Source organism: Ixodes scapularis, unplaced genomic scaffold (genome assembly GCF_016920785.2).
Source record: "Ixodes scapularis isolate PalLabHiFi unplaced genomic scaffold, ASM1692078v2 PGA_scaffold3__209_contigs__length_174095766, whole genome shotgun sequence".
Taxonomy (NCBI): Eukaryota; Metazoa; Arthropoda; class Arachnida; order Ixodida; family Ixodidae; genus Ixodes; species Ixodes scapularis.
The window spans coordinates 33,890,990-33,911,058 of record NW_024609868.1 but is presented as its reverse complement, the minus strand read 5'-3'; the positions used below and the strand labels follow the sequence as shown (position 1 = coordinate 33,911,058).

General features: G+C 44.6%; 1 protein-coding gene across 1 annotated transcript; it reads left to right on the top strand.

The window, feature by feature from the left end:
* The first annotated feature begins 1,736 nt into the window (after positions 1-1,736).
* LOC8036651 (acyl-CoA Delta-9 desaturase) lies at positions 1,737-13,719 on the top strand. Its single transcript, XM_040211292.3, has 4 exons — positions 1,737-1,911; positions 3,136-3,266; positions 7,261-7,466; positions 12,059-13,719. The coding sequence occupies exons 1-4, from the start codon at positions 1,851-1,853 to the stop codon at positions 12,498-12,500; spliced, it is 840 nt and encodes a 279-aa protein (XP_040067226.3). The 5' UTR covers positions 1,737-1,850; the 3' UTR covers positions 12,501-13,719.
* Positions 13,720-20,069: the final 6,350 nt, after the last annotated feature.

Genomic DNA, 20,069 nt, shown 5'->3' with positions numbered 1-20,069 from the left:
AGGAACAAGCGATGCTATTGGCATTTGAAACGTGTACGTCTTGATATAGGATAATATATATATATATATTGATAGAGAGAAATAGGTGAAAATAAATGAAGACTGTGAGTACTGCCGTTAAATTGGCAGCCTTATAAATGGCATCGGCGCTCTTGTTTTTTAATAGCTGATTAATTAATTTATTACAAAAACAAGCGGTTCATATACCTCAAAATAGCAATTCTTTTGCACTAATGTAGTGCCTAAACTGGGGGTGCCCTGCGCTGAATATATCGAGACGGTTACGAAATAAAATTTCAACACCGCAACATGCCAATAGATTGAAGTAAAGCTTCTGCGCGAGCTTTAATCGGGATCTGCTTGTCGACCAAATTACACTCCGCGTGTGCATTGACGCGCAATTTTATTTTTGTTAATACGTAACAGACTCCATGCGTATACGTGACTTAGGGTGACATTCAGTTATAATGAAAAGTGCACAAAACAAGCCGATAACTCCAAGGCCTCAGAATAAGGCACGTTTCTATGCTGGCACGGCTATTTCCTTCGCCCATTTTTATTTTTCCGAGCCACGCACCGCGCCCGCGCCCGCCCCCCTTGTCCTAAATAAGCCTTCTTCCGAGCCAGAGGCTCCGATGACGAAACGAAAGGGGCACGATTATCGTTCATTCCGCTCAATCGACACTCTCCCGAGAACAACGACAACGGTCGCGGATGGTATTAAAGCCACGAGTTGTTGGCCAAGTCCCAACATGCCCGCCGGGAACAGACTTCAAAGGCCGTCTGCGTACGTGACCTATTAGGCGTTCGCGCGAGCAGCACTCGCCCTTGAGCCCCTACCACGAGAGCCTACAACGACGACCTTCAAGACGCGGGGTGACGAGCGCGCACTGTCCAGAGCTGTCAATGACCGTTTTCGGGGGGGCTAATGCGGTTCCAGAAACGGGGTTTCCTTGTACTTTGGTGTCACCCACCTTGTACGCGCTTTTCTTTCCCGTGGGGAAGAGACGTTCATTTCTCTTCCTATTTTCGGGTAAAAAGGATGGGAGAGACGGGGTCCCAAAAAGAGCCCACCTGTCCCCATCTAACCCGCGCAGCTTGTTGGACACTTAAAACTGCGAACAGCGTGCGGAGAGCTGTCACTGTACCGTCATCTCGGGGCCATGGAGGGTCACCACTTTTTCGAGTTCATCTTTGTGGACGGATCGACGAAGCAGCATACCGTGAGAGATTTTTAAGGGGATCGTGGGCGTGCCCAAAGCAGTATCATTACTTAGTTCTGGATCTTTTCTGGATTATGTCTACAAGAAGAGCTCTTTTAAATCGCTTCTGACTATAGAGACAGATGAGGATTACAATAACCACACCGTTATCATGGATGTTTAGCATCATCCGAATGCGCATGGTGCTGCGGCACTGGGGATGACGTGAATTGTTACTCTATCGTAGTTTGTGCGATTGTTCACGTGAGGGGGACTCTATATTTACAGACAGCTTAAGAATCGTTGTGTGACGGCGCTTCTGACTTAGTCATTCCTTCTTCGGCGTGCTTACGCGTAATTCCGCCATTTCAATGGCTTCTGAGCTGTAATAAGACACCAGGTACTCGGCACGCCCCGCGATTCTTTAGGTGTCACTGATTATAGCTACTTATGTAGGTTCGTTGTGCCCATCTCGACGGTAAGATGCTGTCTATTGTGCCTAAAGAGGACGATCGGATTTTCCTGCAGATCATCAACTCTCACAGCCCTGCGGTTTCGAAGCCGGTTTCGAAGGAGGCGGAACAGTTGCAGAGGTTCAAGACCGAGATCGTATGGAGAAATGTGGCCATATTCGCGATTCTGCACAGCATGGCGCTCTACGGCATGTACGTGGCCCTCTACCAAGCCATGTGGAAAACATGGATCTTCGGTGAGTACCATTTAAAGTATACGCTCGAGACTACAAAGCGCGTGTCCGATACTATTTACGGCACAATTAGATTCATCTCGTTGTTTGGTCACTGGCGAGGTGAGAATGTCAGGGCGTCTTTCTGAAACGCACGGCTTTCACCAGCACGCACTCGTTGCCCTTGGTTGTGCTTCAGATGCGCGTGCCTTCTCGAGGCTCACAGACGCCGAAGTGTTATCCAAGGTAAAAAGTTCGCGTCGGAGACGAGACAACTTTCGCTCACTCCCGTCGTTCTTATCCCGTCGGTGACGATAGTACGTAATTGGAATTCTACGGGTAATTGTCCTACGTACTGACATCGCAACGAGCCTTGGGTCCAGCGATATGCAATGACTTACATTGTGAAGTCCTTCACGCATTGTTGCTGTTCCTTTCTTTTTTTTTTTTTTTTGTAGAAGTGATGCTTCAACTTTTACTGTTCCACTTTCATTATCTAAATTATACATAATTAGTACACCTGCTCGGTTTACTCGCGGTGGTGCTATGTTAGAAAGCTCAAATGCGACGCAGATGTTGGGCAAACTAAATTAGAATGGAAGAAATATGGAGACGCAGTTCTTTAAACTTCATTAGGGCACGCGGAGGGCACTCAGAAAGACAGGCAACGTTGCCCGGCGCTTGAACAATGGGCGACTGTAATTAACGTCTGTGGCCTTAAATTTTTGTGAAGTTAGCTGGTAACTATAGCCTCGAAGCTAGACAGCTTGCGCTCTAGCGCGCTCGGTGTTGCTTTATCTCATAGAAAAATCTTAAATTTTTTATATGAAAGGAACATACTTCATCGTTCCCACTGAAATGACACTTAACAAATTTTCGGGCACATTTAGGAATCGGCGTAAAGTTGTTTTCGGGGTAGCTTTGATGTATCGGACAACTACTTGGACGTCGCTTTCTTTGAACCGAGCTTAAAGAAAAATGGCGGGGGAAAAACGAACATATTTGAAGACATCATAATATTAATAACACGGCTTGGGTTAGGAAAAAATCTATATATATATATATATATATATATATATATATATATATAATACACATTCCGGTTTTGAATGTTGTATATATACAATAACAAATAAATCGGAGTCTGGTGAAGTGAACGAAGGCTTGTAATTTTATTTGACTTTCGTTCTTGAGCTTGTTTGTATGTCTATTTTTGGTTACAAGCGCGCACGTTCTCTTTGCTCGCAGCGTATTTCTGGGGCACATTTGCGGGCTTGGGAGTCACGGCCGGTGCCCACAGACTCTGGTCCCACAGAGCGTACAGGGCTCGCTTCCCCCTCAGGATGGCGCTCATGGTCTTCAACTGCATGGCCTGCCAGGTATGGACTCCGCTGCCCCGCCCTCCTGCGACAAACAGAAAACAAAATGAATTTGACGTCAGGACTTTTTTTTTTTTTTTTTTTTTTGTTCTTTTTCCTTCTTAGTTGTATTATACAATAAATGAATACACAAAGAGGTCAGCTATAGACTGGGACTAAAGGGCGACCGGCTAGTACGCCATTATTAAATTAGAAAAGAGATAGATGAGAAAAGTATTCTGAATACAACGCAATCTCAAGCAATAGTCCTATACGCACCCACACAAACTCGCAAACTAAGTGAGAGAAAGGGAAATGTATCTCAATCCTAAAAATATTTGGACATCGTGAGCATGCAATAAAATGCGCGTCTATTTACCTTTCTAGTTAATTAATTATCGTATTAATTTAAAATCATAAATTTAGGACGACTTCCAAAATTGGGGGGCCGTGTCACGGATTTTTTCCTCACTCTCATTTCAACGTTAAGCTCACCTCGTCCAAACCAGCCCTATAATACTTTGTGTTAAAGTAATGAAATAGATTTAAAATGGATTTATTTCAACGTATTAAACTGCAGTTACCGATAGCTTAAAAGGGCACTAAACCACTTGCTGAAATTTTTTGTGGTCATAACTCAATCTATGGGCTCTTAACATTCTAAGAAAAACCCAAACACTCAAGCGAGGCTGATTTCTCCGTTAGAATCGGTTTCAAACGGTAGATTACCTCGGAACTGTCGCTGACAAAGAGTGCGCCGTTGCTGCACAAAGAAGGGCAGAGCTCTGCGTTCTTCGTCCATTGGTGCCGTCTGGCGTCAATCTTTTGATACTGATGTTAGTTTGAAAGAAAAAAAAGCGGCCACGCCTAATTGTAATGTTTGGTTTTCTAGGATGCTTATAACCCATGGATAGAGTTATGGCCATAAATAGACTATCTCAGAAAGTGGTTTAGTGATTCTTTAATGAACGCAGGGGCTGGCAAGCCCGGAGCGCCCAAGTGTTGCTTTGCAATAAATGAGATTGTTGCCTAAGTCGATCAGAGCGCCGAAGAACGAATCGCGAACAAAGAAGCGTGAACACATTGCGCTTCTAGGCAATAACTAAAGAAGTCGTTCTTTACAGGCGAAATTATGGCAACGACATTAGTCACCAAGTTTTCAGGCACGCAGAGTTTTAGGTGTGTGAACACTAGCCGCTACTGATATTCACACATCTAAGCCACGTATGTCGTACTGGTACAGCATACGATAATGACAGTAACGCGCGCTAGGAGATCGATGTAGCTCGCTTTTATAAGCGTGACTACAGCAGTACGGCAGTGGCAGATCAGATCAAAAGGCGGCGACTGTAGGGTGAAAGGGTGACGGCTGAGTGCGACTATTCACTATATCAAACCCGAATACTAACCGCTAAAATAATCGATTAAAGGTTGTCGATGCGCCCGCTGAACATACTGGATCTTTTCACGTCCCTTTAATAGACCAACGCGTAACTGTGACGTCACGCCGCTGCGGTGGGGCTATAGGGTCGCTACGGCCGCATGCGCGGACGCTTCAGTTCATGCGAATCTGGTTTCCGCTGACTTGTTTGTAAACAGCGTGTTTGGTCTATAGAAGAAAACACGCGGCTTCCCCCAGCGCCTTGTATGTTACGAGAGCATTATATGCGTCAGGCGTTACTCAATGAGCCGAACCTCCGCCGCTTCCCCCCGAGGAAGGGAGGCCCCACCACGCCCGGCCAGCGCTTTTCCTCCCGCCAGACACACACACACACGCACTGCTACATGGCGGCGGCGGCGGCAGCATGTTTTCGTCCGCTGGAATTTGGGTCAGAGTCGACCTCCTCGCACTCCGCGGAGTGAACGACCCGGCTCGGCACTGACCTTGCGGAGTCGGGGGGCTTCCTGGCTTCCCAGGAAGAGCGGGCGACGGAGGCCCCTTAGGCAGCCACGCCTGATCGATATAAAGATGCGCGCCCGCAATCTGTCTCGACGGCACGGGCGACGACGATCGGCCCGTCTTTGGGGTCCCCTACTAAGTACCCCCCGCGCCGCTGCCGCCGAGATGGCATGGCACGTGCGATTGGGTCGGCCGAGCGCTGGCCCGCTCCCGTAACCGGTTTTAGCGAAGAACCAAACTCTGGATGGAGGGGTGCTCGAGGGGGTTCGTATACCCCCGTTCGACACTCAGCTGGCAGTGCGGTGGAAGCTGCGTTTTGGTCGGACCAATCGACCGCCTCCCTTTCATCGCCTGATTTCGCTCAGGGTATGGGCGGTAGCGTGATCACGTGACGGAAGGTAGACGTGGGACTGGTTCAACGAGCACGTAGCTTCAACCGCACTGTTACCTTAGGGATGAACCGAATAGAACGGAGTGCTGCTGTGCTGGTGCTACGCCCTTTTTGTTTTTCCAGACGAGGTAGTCTTCTTCTCAAGCACCCCTGAGCGCCCCAATGCTCCGGTTTTGCCCATCGTCTTAATGCAAACAACATAAACGAAAAAACAAAACAAAAAAACTCTGGCCCGGTTTTGAAGAGTGTGATGCCGCTTTCGAGTGCCATTTGCCTCATGACGCTGAATGAAGTTTGCTTGAGGAATGGAGTCAATGGGGTTGGTAGTGTAAAAGTCATCAGTGCACGGTTGTAGTGTGCGCTGTTTTTTTATGTTTTTATAATGATGGAATGCGATATGTATTTCATTGGTTTCATTCCCCCGTAAACAAACGCGGCATCTTCCGATTGTACAACTGCGGCGTCATTAAGACCGCCGGTCTTCAAGTTGAATTCTTAAGGACAGGTGTGAGCATATATGGGTCTTCCCATGGGAGTGTTAATCAGACTCGCCCAATATTTTCATAAACATTTTCTGCTACATTTGTCTCATTTTTGTTCTCTTTTGTCACCTGATTTTAATTCTGTGTTTTATTTCGGACCGACTCAGTCATCGCCATAGCGGCGGTCACAACGTTTATTTTTGTGTTTGGCGACGTAGCAGGTCACCCTGACAATTATGAGAAGGTTGCTGAGTTGAGCCCTCCCTCAAACAAGTTCTCTCACTCGGAAAAAGATTAAAGTAAAAATATTGAGGTAATAAAATCTAGTAAAACAAAACTTAAAAGAAGACAACAAGAAAACACCCGGAAGTGTGAAACTGTCATTTGATTGTACACTAAGAAGCTCAGCTTCCCTAAATAATCAAAGTCCCTCAGCTAAAACACTCGAAGAAACGTAGGCTGATAATCTTAAGTTTTTCAAAAGATTAGTTTCTTTTTTTTTTTTTTCTGCACATTAAAGCGGTTTACGATGACGACTTTTCTCTCACCTCTAATGGATTACGCAGTGGAGGCCCAGACCTCTCCCGGCTATCCCTTCTTTCCCCGCACATCAAACAAACTAATCCAGGAACGAAATACTGTCCGTACACGTGGCTTCGGATTCGTGGCTCTGTTCGAAACTCCAGAGGAGCCAACGCCACCCAGCGGAAAATACACGAAGGGGAGGAGCGAGGGGCTATTTCCAGTATAAGTGTACAGCGAGAACTTTCGCGGCATGGCGGCCAAAATATGAAACTTAAAAGGGGTTTAACTGCACGCCGTTGGAGTTGTGGATAGTGGAATGTGGGAGCAGAGAATGCTAAATTAACACTCAGAAAGTGAAAAAAAAAAGAACAAGCACATTTCACGTTTGTGTCTAAACAGCGTAAGGTCGTCTGCCTTTAATGTGTGGCCATACTGTTTTACGCTGTAGATTAAACATTTAGCCAGTGCAGTACAACTGCAAGACTGGTGTCTTTAACAGGCATCATGCTGTGGCGATACACGACCGCACGCCCGTACGATGCTTATCTAGATTAAAACTGGCAAGGGTCGGGACTGAGCCCATGGTGACTGGTCTCTGCAGCAAAAGGTTTCGCTTCAAGCGCTCCAAGCTGGGTTGCGCTAACATCCTCGGCCACCGGTTCCTCACCGCGGAAAGTGACTCGTTGTTCTCGCTGTCGTTTCCCCACCATTCCACAGAACGACCTGTACGAGTGGACGAGGGATCACCGGGTCCACCACAAGTTCTCCGAGACCCACGCGGATCCGCACAATGTGAACCGAGGCTTCTTCTTTGCCCACATGGGCTGGCTCATGTGCAAGAAGCACCCCGACGTGATGCGCAAGGGCAAGGCCGTCGACTGCTCTGACCTGCTCAGGGACCCCGTCATTCGGTTCCAGAAAAAGTACGTCGAGATTTTCTTTCTTTCTGCGCCTCTCTTCCTTTTCCTAGAAATTCGTGCAGCGACATGCTTTTGTGCATCGCGCAAAGATAGTGCCCGGAGATACACACAGCGCACCTCAAAATTGCGAATACAATCCACTTTACTTAGCGCAAGTCAGGTGCTACACGACAACAAAGGAGACGCAAACAAACTTGTCAAGCGGGGGGAAAATTGCGGGGGAAAAACACCTGCAGCTCGTAATGATCGCAGTTTCCATGCCGCGAGGCCTTACATCTAAACACATAATTACGAGAAATTACTGCTTACTGCGTTTATCGCCTCTAGGTTCTTTACTCCGAAGAATCTTGTTGATGAAGAATCGTGCTGCAAGCACTTGCCGTGCCCGCTGTAGTGATAACTTTATCAGCAAAAGGTATCATCTCTCAAACAAACGTTCGCATTCTTAGGAGTTAGCTGTCGGGGTACATTAGCAAAATAATTAATTAGTAGACACTAGATATTTAAAATCTATCATGTTTGGTTGGGAGACTAGTGCAGTTTGTTTCCTGTCAAAGGCACGATACACGTTGTTGTGTCAAGTATGGCTTATAATCTGTGTGGTTTCTTTTTATCTTTGAAAATTAACTTCTATGTCCACTTTGCGTAAATTAAGAGTTTATTATTTTAAGTAGACCAACACGGGACGAATCATCGACTAGAGCTGCGTACCTTTGAGATTTTTCTTGTTAACAACGTGTCGTCGCTATCTGCTGTAATTGCGTTTAGTGCGAAAACAATTAAGAGGATTCTCAAATTAAGATGCATAAGAACTGGTTTCCACACTGTTTCTGAGAGGTCAAAGGCATAGCAGTGTTTCAAATCGGACAAAAGGAAGTAGTACGACGATTAATTCAACGTCTAGAAACGTCGCTTTTAAAATTTCACGGGTTCAGAAACACATAGGTGTGCGAAAAAGAAAGTCGCAGCAAGAAACAAAGAAGAAAATGAGTCATGACAAAATACAAAAAAACGTATTTCCACTATTCTTTTTTACATATAACGTATTTCTTTGTATGCTAATAGTAATAATGACCTCGGCTTACATGCTAGAGTATTTCCCTTGCTTGCATAACTCGTACGGTGCAGTGCGTGACCGAGACTGAATAAGGTCTACACTCGTTGTGCATCAAGGAAAATGCAAGTTTTACTCATTATTCATAGGCTGTGCAAAGTAGTTCTCGAAATTTGGTTGTGGGTTGAAAACACGATAGTTTTTTGGCGTTCGAAACATGTGCGCCTTAATAAAATAAAACAGGCAACCTAAAATTAACCTACATACACCTTGTTTCACCACATAAAGGGGGATACTAGTAATGCTCCGCGAGGAGTCGGACTACTTTTACTACGGCTTTTGATGTGGATGCGAGTATAGTACCGTCCAAGTATGAGACAACTACCTTGTCAAGGACCTTGTCATACTTTGACAATTCCGCCTACTCACAAGCATTTTATTCTCTTTTCGATTTCTTTATGATGCAATATAACACATTTTGCTAGCATATTGGGTGTTTTCTTTTTTTTATTGACCCAGCGGGGTTTGACCTTTTTTAACTCACAGCACCTGAGACTAGCTCAACCAAACAACCAGCCGAAATGGTGTCAGGGTGAAGAATGACAATAAATATGTTTAAATCGGTATTTAAATATTCTTTAGATCGTGCTTTAACTCAGACAAGTTTTATTATGATGATTTAAATCACACCTCTTTCACGAACATATTTTAAAAAAAATATATGATTTATTTACTATTTGTCACTCATTGGATGCTTTCTATGCATTTTTATATTTAAATTAAATAATGAGGCTCAACACGATCAAAAAGAAGTTGACTTCTGAGTAAATCGAGGCGTTGAGATTGAGTTGTACCTTCCACATGGTCAGCTACTTAACGTCCTATTGCAACCAAATCAAAACGCAAAAGAAACGAAAGCTGGAAAAGTAATATCATTTTGCAATCAACTCAAAACTCGAAATAAGAATGAAATGAAGTTCCTTAACTAAAAGATCATACTGTCTGGTTGCCATAAAAAGTTTGTTAATTAAACTGTACGTTACATTTACATAAATTCTTCCGGATTGTTATCAGGGATCTGACGAATTAATCAATTAATCGGCCACGTTCAAAAATAAAACTAGTGATAAAAAATTACTATTTTCTAGCTAAAGTGGTTTAGGGGGTACACTACCCAGAAAAAAATATTTGTGCAAAAAACATTGATTTCGAAAAATTACGTATTTTCATCCACCAACATCTAGCGAGTATTTTCAGAAATTTTCACTAGTTTACACTGCATAGTTAATTTTTTATAAATTATTTTCTGTCCACCGAAGCTAAAGAAAACATGGGGTTTGGAGCACTTTGAACACATTTTTCTCCGTTCCACTTTTTGGTATAAATTCCATTTTAGTCAACCTATCGTTTGATAATGGCAATACAGGGAAGGCTCGTTCTTCACTTTTCCTGACTGAAATTTAATAAGGAATCCGGATATGGAACGTGTTTGTCACTTTACAGATGTGTTTTATAAAAAAAATGTTGACATTTTGTCAAAGACACAGAAGACCAAAAAGTTGACCAATTTTGCAGAAGAGCAAATTGATAGAAATAAATGACTTTTTACAAAAAGCATTCCATAGCCGCAGCTCCTAGGCATTTTGCTACATATCTAGCGAATAAAAATGTTGAATATTGTGATAGTTTGCCGACGATAGATTAACTAAACAATGTAGGCGTGTTGCTGATAAAAGCTGCCATAATTTCCTTCCCTCTTAATCGACAGACATTAAATTTTGTTATGCACCATCGAGCGTGACCACCAGCCTACCCTGCAAATTTCATTGATGTTAAGCTAAGGGTTCAAAAGTTGACCCTCCTAGGGGGTGTGCCCCCTTATATCATGGTAACCTAATTTAAACGAAACAAATTAGATTTCTTTCATTTTATTAAAAACGTAATGGTATTTTTTTTTTAAATCTGGGTTTTATAGCTCGGAATATTTTACGACTAACTAACTATTTTCTTAGAAACGCCTTGTACAGTGCTCAGCAAAACAAAATGGCGCCATAGGCGTCACGTGCCTGTGACGCCATCTGCCAGGAGAGGCCGTGTTATCTGGTGTCGCGAGTCGCACGTTCACACACCTCAGCCTCGCACTTAGCGGCTGTTCGTGCTCGGTGCACAACAACCTGATAGCTGATCAACGCTAGCCATGAGTTTGCAACACGACCGCGTTTTTCATTCCAGTAGTGTGCACCGATCTGTCTTTTTATAAAGGTTAAAGTTGTGAGAAAAAAAACGTCCTTCACTCGCAGTGAGCTAACAGTTGACACTAAATAATTCTGTAGTGTCATGAAAGTTCGTGTGTTCTTTTAAACGTGAAACGTTCTTTGGCTCGGTGCTTGACATTTCGCGAAGCCCAGATGAAAGCGTGGCCGCGAGGCTGGACACAAAGGCCACCCATAAGAGAAGCGTTTGCGCCAGACGCGAATTTAACCTAGACCATTTAGATAATTAAGCGAGTCTCTTTCCAGCATGTCACGACACATCGCCGTGAGTTGAGGTGCTATTAACGTGAAACGTTCTTTGACTAGGTCTTCGGCATTTCGTGAAGCCCAAATAAAAGCGTGGCCGCGAGGATCGACACTGATTGGTTGACGGGTAGGAGAGGAGGAGTTGGGTGTTTGACGCTGATAGGTTAACGGAGAGGTCCCCTCGACCACTTGTACGCGCTGAGGGAGAGGTGCTGGAGAGTATGGAAGACTGGAAGATCACCAGGTTTATCGGTCCGATTAGCGGTAGTATCGCTTCATTCTAGAAGCAACCATTAAGTGTACACATGGTAAGCGTTAAACTATCTTATCAAGAGCGTCGTGTACGTAGGCGTCTGGGATCTGGCGGGAAATCGGAGTATTGCTAAAAGTCGTTGGTACTAGAACGTTTCACGTATGCAACACAATTGCTTAGAAATTTGCCAAAATTGTTTTTAGAATGTCTAAAATAAAAACAAATTTTGTTTTAAGCTTTTTTTCTTTTTGTTTATGTTATTGGGGCCACATAAGCTCACGTCTTAAAAGACAGATGAATGAATAAACTGCGAGGTGCGCGCCATGATTAAAGAAAGCGGTTAAGCTCGAAATTCATGCGTTATAAAGATCATTCATCGGGGGTTCAGCCGCGAGCGCGAATAGCCGCTCGCTGCTTGGCTCAGCTACGCGCTGGCGCGACTCGTGACACCAAATCGCAAAGCTTCCTTCCGCAGATGTCGCAGCAGGTACACGAGGCCAAGCGCTCCGCTGGTTCATTTCGTTTCGTCGAGCACCGTGCAGAAAAACACCACGTGGTTGGTTCTGGCCTTTGCCTAGTGCAACCGTTACTTCCAGACGATCGGACAGGCATCAGGTTTTCAAGCAATACGTACGCAATGCTAGCAAGATTTACACTAATCTTGCAGACTGTGTTTCTTGTAAGTTCAGTAGTGCATCCAGTGGACCCGAGGCACCCGACTCCAAACGTTTGTGCGGGCTAGTCATGCTTCCACCTCGTTTCCACGCAGGTACTACGTGCCCCTGACGACTTTCTTCTGTTTCTACCTGCCCGCCGTGCTACCGCATTACATGTTCGGCGAGACCTACTGGAACGCCTTCTTTGTGTCCACCATGCTACGCTACGTGTTCTCGCTCAACTTCACCTGGCTCGTGAACAGCGCTGCCCACCTGTGGGGATGCCGCCCGTACGACAAGCACATCTCGCCAGCCGAGAACAGATTTGTCTCGTGGGCGGCCATCGGCGAGGGCTTCCACAACTACCACCACACCTTCCCGTGGGACTACTCAACTAGCGAACTTGGCTGGAAGCTGAACTTCACCACGATGTTCATCGACTGCATGGCCGCGATCGGACTGGCTTACGACTTGAAGACCGTCCCGAAAGAAGTGATCGAGAAGAGGAAGACGCGGACTGGAGACGGGAGCTACGACCACCTTCACCTACACTGAGCTCCGCTTTAAGTCTTTGGCATGAAAAAGTGATGTCCTCGCGGCGGATGCACTTGGTGTGATGTCCACGAATCAACTGAGACTGAGTCATGTTCGTGCAGATGAACCTGGCCAACGTGGGTTTATGGGGCGGTCCGTTTCGTTTCTTTTTTATGTGTGCGTGTGAGTGTGCTCATCTAGGATGGAGCAATCGAGTGATAAGAACGTTCGCTGACGCTCAGAAACCCAGTCATCTTACTGCAGCAGCGACTCTTAAGAAAAGAAGAAGACAAGGGTCTAGTTGAGTTATTCCTGTTACAAAGGCTTGAGACTTCATTGAGGCCTTTTAGCGAAGACCTGCGTCAGAAAGGGCTCAGTTGTGTTTACAGTCAATGGCAGCTCACGAAACGCAAGGGCGTGATGAATCCCGCCCAACTCATTATAGATTCGTTGCCAATAAGGTTGCTGCATCCGCCACTGAGAACGCCACAGTACGAATCACAAAGCAGGGGGGCCGGGCATGATATAAGCCACGCCCAAGGGTTTCTTAAGCTGTCAACGACTTATAGCTGTCGCGTTTCCCTGAGAAACCTTGATGAACTGGCCTGATTGTGGGTGTGTTTTAGTTTAGTTTAGTCTGTAGATTCTAATTTCGCTTGGAGTAACGGCGTGGATTTCCTGTAACACTTTTCTCATTGTATCACTGAACTGTCGAGGAAATGTCGACCTTTTTCTTTATGATGCAATCAAGCGGTCTGTCGAGGTTTCGGGGTGCGCACGACTTGTATAGAGTCGCTGTGAATTTAAGAAACGCTGGGTGCGGCATCGTCGCTCCGCGCTCAATGAGAGTGAGGCGTCAGCAGATAGAAACCTAATAGAAAAACAAATCACTAAGAAAGAAGCGCGAGCATGATAAGCCACACCCTTCGTTTCTTATATTGTCAGTTACTATAGAGCGTGTTATCGTGGAGGACAAAAAAAGGTACGACTATGTTGAAACTGCATCCCGCAAAAAATTCGGTCTCTTGTCACTGCTAGTGAGAATTAGCATCTTTATAACGTGATAGCAATTCCGAAGAAGAAAAAAAAAATAACTGATCGTAGTTTGTCTGAAGGCCCGATTTGAGGCCTTGTGTTAATTATTTTCGGCACTTGAACAATCGCTTTTGTTTTCGTGCCTTTTTCTTGTACATATCAAGATGACTAGGTGAACGAAATAAAGCAAATGTTTGTACAGATATATCTTCAACTAGCTCGTGTCGAGGCGTCCGTATTTCGAGAACTTGCCAAAAAGGGTAAGTTTTTTTCTTTTGTGTACGTCATCTCACGCTGCTCTTTTGGTTCACAAAACCTTTCGCAGCACTGAGTATTAAAAATGAACCTTTCGGTAGAAATCTACCTGGTTAGAAAATATTAAAATAGAACAAGAAAACTAACCATCTAAAGTTTCAAAACACAACGATTCAAGGCCAGCTTGGGCTCTTAACCACGGGTGATCAAGGGGTTCAATTCCAGAAAAGATTTATTGAATTCAAGTTGTTCAATAGGGCGGGGAGGAAGAACTGCCGCCGATATACTGCTCGCGTGCAGCCAGACAGGTGATGGGATCGAGGAAGAGGAATAAGAAGAAAGGCAGGGAGAAAGGAATGGACTTTCTTTTATATTTGCATGTCCAGTCTCGTTGCTGCCAAGAACGAGAGCAGACTGGCCAGGACGATCCTCCGCTTGTTCCTTTCTCCGATCGGCCTCCAGCGTTGGAGGCCGATCCTGTGGCTCTATTGCATCAAGAGTTTCTTTTCGTTCTTGTACGAACATCAGACTCTCTCAGAGGAGGTACCTAGCTCAGTGTTAGCTCGTGCAAACACTCAGTGTTAGCACGTGCTAATATTGAGTGTTTGCACGAGCAAAAGCAATCGCCAGTTGTTGTTTTTTCTTCGGAAATCAAACAAGAATAAATTGAATAAAAACTTGTAGTGTCCCGGCAAAGCGCATATTCGGTGCTTCCACTTTGGTGGTAAAGTTTGTTGGTGTTCAATGTCACGTCTAATCAAATTTGAAACAGTACAAGTGTCGTGTTCGGGCAAACCTCGTCGTGTAGTTTGCGTTGCAGCGAAGTTAATTTATCCTAAAATATATCCGTTAATGCTGAGTTTATATAGAATAAATTGGTTTGCCAATTAGAAATAAAAAAAGATCATGGCCTCCTTATGATGAGGCCGAGAGTGTTGAGCATTCGGGAATTTTCGTGGCAATCGAATGTACATCTGAGAATTCTTCCGGACTTCCCTCCCTCTCCCCCCCCCCCCCCCCCCCCCCCCAATTCGTTTTAATGGGCGGCCTGTTCCCTTGAGCCAAGAAAATACAGCACTTGGGAAGAAATACGCGGAATCTAAAGATTGATGTTCCGAGCACACACTCTAATCTCATGGATGGGCGTTCTGGCATGTTTTCAGAATGAGAGATGCCCGAACCTCAACTACAAGGTTTTCGCTGTAATATAGATATATGTTGAAATAGACAAGGCGCATCTCTATGTCCAATCTCGCAAGAATCGCTTACTTAAGTTTTGTTTAAACGACACGAAGGGAGGCCCAAAATTGGTAGCGCAGCTAGAGAACTTCAGAATCTTCTTGGCCGTTTGTTGTTCGTCCTTCTCTTTAGGTAATCACAGAAACACAAGCCTGTCCACGTCAGTAATTGTGCGGAGCAACACACGACAATCGTGGGTTTTGTTTGTGAGTCAAAAAAAATATATTAAAAAAAAAAACAAAAAAACTGCGCTTTCAGTGGTGCCGTAAGGATCTCTTTTTTTTTTACCAAACTTGAATTACACGGGCTTTTTAGTCCAATAATGTATTGTATTCCTCGCTGAACGTATAGCACGCCTTTGCAGCAAAAAATTCCTATATCAAACTAATCTATCAATCAAGTCAGTCTGCATTATGCATATCTTTTTCCCTTTACATCTGAAGAAGAGACGTTACCTAAGAGTAATATCGCGAAGGCTAAACAAAAGTGCATGGTTCTCTTGATTGTGCTCAGCTGCTGATGTCGCTGAGGTTCCGGGTACCGTCAAGGAAGAGATCAAAATGCAGAGATACGTTTTATCCTGATGTGCGGGCCACTTGCCCAATGACACATCTGCAACAGACTCGTGATGCATTTTTTGGTAAAACCGACATTTTCGCCTGATTGTGTTTTTATCTCATACTTTAATGTATCTGTGCCCAGGACGGCGTACTGCTGCTCAGGCCACTTGGCTGTTTGCAGGCACGGAAATAAACCCTATCTACCTATATATCTATCTATCTATCTAAAAGGGAGGCACGAGGACAGGCATGTCAAGGCTTTTAGTTCACAACAACATTTATTTCGTGGAACCAAGCAAACCTCGCCTGGAAAGGGGAAGGGAAGAGAGCCAGCGGCGAGAGAAAGTGAGGGGGAACGGGGGAGGAGAGATGGGTAAAGAACGCGGAACGAGAATATACAGACGAGGACCCCCGGCAAGGCCAACGTCTGTCCAGGCCTAGTGCGGACCAGGTGGCAACACATTGGCGGAGTATCTGTACGTTGCGTTTTCGGCCAATGACTATTTTCGGTTTTCTGGAAAAACCATGGGGCAGCAGTGAACGTTCGCGGCGTACAATGGAGTAGAAATCTTGTAAACGCAGAAGTATAAACAGCCACAGACTCGAACGGAAGGAGGGAATGTGTCGCGCGAAAATTATTCGCTAATGCCATCGAACGTTACAGCGAATGCGAAGCAGCGATAACATTTATGCAACGCACTCTCTCGACACTACTTTATGCAGACGAAGCGCTGTGTTCAGCGTCACGAAACTTGTACGCAAAATTCTTTTAGGTCTAGTCGTTCGCTGGACTCTTCGTAAATATCTAAATTATAAGCGTGCACGTTCTCTGCGAGGAGATTCACCTGATCGGGAAGTGATAGTGTAAATGCGGTATGTATGCTCTTTGGCGCCCACACACTGGTCTCATTTTCATATTGACGATGTGTCCTTTGAAACTGCAACAGAGTTGAATGCTTCAATCACGCCGGCATTTCGGGTAAATCTTTCATGTGCGTGAGCACCGTCAACTTGGAATTGCTCAAGGTTGTCGGATGTCAGAGCTTTTAAAATGATCACACCTGATTCTTTGCTCTTACAGCTAAAATGTTTTGGATATTAATTATCGCCGTTGTAGGTTGGTTATCGCTGTATCTGGATGTTGAACCTTTCAGGAAACAAATTTTTCTGTCTTGGCAACAAGTGTCAGCCAGTTAAGGGATGGAAAGGGGGGGGGGGGGGGGTGTCAGGACCAAATGAGCAGAAAAACTGATTATGAAAAGAGCGTAAGGAACTAAAACAATCTATAAAAATGTTGCTTCTAGCCTCAGCTTCCCTAAAAGGTAGCTCCGTGATATGCAGCAACTTGTGCGACCTCATGAGAGTATGAGGCTGCCCGAAGTGCAAAAGAAAATTGTATTATAGAATATTCAAAAGACATCAATAGTTCTGTCGCGTGACGGCATATGCAAATACATATTAAATCTCTATCAAGTTCAAATTTACGAAAAACAGTCTCAAGCTTTGCCAGTGCGACGCAAAAATGGAGCTACTTCTTTATTTCTTTATGTCAAGTTGAAAGGGTATTGCACCATGAAGTATATGACGGTATATTTCTAAGCACCTCTATTATTTGGAGTAATCAATCCTGTAGGTAATCCTAGGCATTGAATTCAATGTCCGGGAAAGTTCTATTGAATAATAAATACATGAGAATAGTGTCCCGACATTTCGAGCGGTGGTAAAATAAACATAAAATGTTTGTCTCTTTACGAAATAAATATTTGAGCGTTAACCGGTTACACAATATCAGGACGCTTCCCTGTCTCGACGAAAAGTGCGGAATGAGAGCATGCCCTTCGATGTCAGGTCCCCAGGCAGAGCAACGATGACGACGTTTTCGTGCGCCATCAAGAGATGGCGCCACTAGCATTGGCGTCGCTTTAGGGAGGCTCTAGTGAGGGTGGGCGCAACTCGAAACCTGGAGAGCGTTTGGAATGTAATAGGGGGCGACTGAGGGAGAGGATTCGAGAAACGATATGCGCCAGTGTTGCCTGCACGAGAGCAGGCGCCCGCTCTGTTGCAACTCTGTTGCTCCATGCGCCTTTCCTCCTCTCGCCTCCCATTGCAAGCAACGAGCGCCTTGGCGCAGCCTCTCTCGCTTCCTTCTCGCTCCGAGAATTGCAAACGTCGAGCGGAGAAAGCAAGGTTGCCAGACAAGCAGCAACATCCAAGATGGCGGAATTTACCATTTTTCGCGTTAAAAAAATACTCAACCTATCGCAACAAAATTGGTGGCTATGGAAAAGTAATCATTTATACCTTGTGTAAATTATTCAAACACCTTAATGGGCTTTTATGACCTGAGTTAATAAAGAAAACGACCCTTTGCACCATAGACTCCCAGCAAAATTTAGCAATTAAATGGCGTACATGTCCCATGATCGCCGATCTAGCAGTTGCACCCACCCTCACTTGAGCCTCCCTACGTCGCTTCGTTCGCGGACGGCGTGCGAACCGAACGGTTGTTTGCTTGTTTCGTCATCCATAACGTGGATTTTCACGATTGGGACATGCTTGGGAAAATGAGATCTAAAGTAAAGCTAAGATATATTTCATCTTAAAATTACAAATGATAGAAAGACGGTGGCGCCATCTTCCGACAGCATTTTCAGATACGAACGTAGTTTATTAGGTGGTAAACTGTCGCTGGTAAATGTTTTTATATTTTCAATGTTTCTTTTTTTTATTTTTTGGCAAATTCTTATTTCAAAGATTTCAATGTAGAAACCATCACTAAAATTAACGGTCTCAAATAATCAAAACTTGCTGACCGTTAACCTATGTGAGTGAAAAATCCAAACCCCCTACAGAGTGGCGGAGGTTCCACTCGCGGCACATGGAAATAAATGTGTATTATACTCACACCTGTAAATAAACAAATGGACAAGGCGACAGTTTCACGCCTATAAAAATATGGCATAATTGAATTAAAACACAGAGAAATAGGAATATTAATTAACATAAAACAATTAATAAAGTTCATAGGCAGACCTAATAGAGATCGAAATATACACAGTCGTGTTCAATAATAATAGTTCGAAGTGAACCTGGAAGCTCTGGGTCTCAGACGTAGTTACGTAATAATAAATAAATAAATAAAAATACTAAGATTAGAACAGCCGGAAAGATTATGCGAAGCACGATTTCACGTTAGACAATTTGTAGCGGGTAACTCTTGATAGTTTTATATATTTTTCTAATTACTGCTTTTCGTAGGTTGGCTGCGCAACGTGCGCAGAAAGTCGGATACGTGGCATTAATTTATTTTACTTTTATCGGGAAGCGCGATTACGACAGAAAGCCCCCGCCTGCAATTGAAGAAAATACCCGCGCGGCAGACAAACACATCACAAATATGGACAAACAAAATCGATAGCTTCGAGGAGACCGTAGAGTAATGGGGCTTCGAGGAAAAACCCAACACCTGGAACATAAAAATCTGAGCAGCTTATCCATGGCTTATTGTAAGCTATAGACATCCCGATTTTCTGTAATTAAAAAAAAAAAAAAATCTGCCGTGTGGCTTTTTTTTTTCAAGTTGCGAGTGCATCGAAGGAAGGAAAGGAGCGACGTAAGATAAATAATCGTGCACGATGAACATTCTACTATACTAAACGACAGTTTAATAAACGTAAGGCGTCAAGACACTCAGTCTGTCCACGCCCAAGCCTTTTTTTTTTTTTAAGTTGTCAGTCAGTAGTACAACATTCAGCAAATACAGTTCTGACAGAAAGACAAGGGCAAAAGTTATCCCCGCCGTTTCCAGGGCGAGTTTCCCAGTTCGATACCACTTTTGGCGTCTTGTGTTGTGAGCCTGGAGCCAAAGCCTTCTACATACTGACAAAGCCTGGCAAATCGCCACAAGAAGCGGCCGCCGAAATGGAAAAGGTGGAGAAGCAGACAACGGACAAGAGGGGAGCCACTGGCGCCCCACTGCGGCGAGACGTCGAAACAAACTCGTCCCGAGCGAACAAGTGTATTTCGGGTCCTCGCCGCTGCAAAAGCTGTGCGCTGATGTCCAGGTCGCCTTAGAAATAGCTCTTTGATTCTCTGTTCTACCAGTTCCTCGCGCTCCAAATCTACGACCGGGCACTCTATGGCTTCGTCGTCGAACTGCCAGGCTTTGTGAGTATGACGGAAGGCAACGAGCGCGTCCTGGAAGTCGGGTTTCCGAAAGAAACGCCCTGCCGTTGTCCTCCTCTCAGAGACTATGGTACAGTATTTGTTAAAACGCAAAGCGCGGCTGTGTCTTCTTCACGTTTCTTGCCTTGTGATTCGTTCTTTGGCGTTCGTATCCGATAATGCCGTACATTTATTGGATGGGGAACAATGACAAGGTGCGCATAACTCGTCAAGCACTTCGTTTTCTTAACCGACTATATGGTTTCTGTTGTTTTAGTGCGCTTTTCACTGAACGGGTTAGAGTATTAAAAAGCTCTTACGAGTACCCTAACACCCC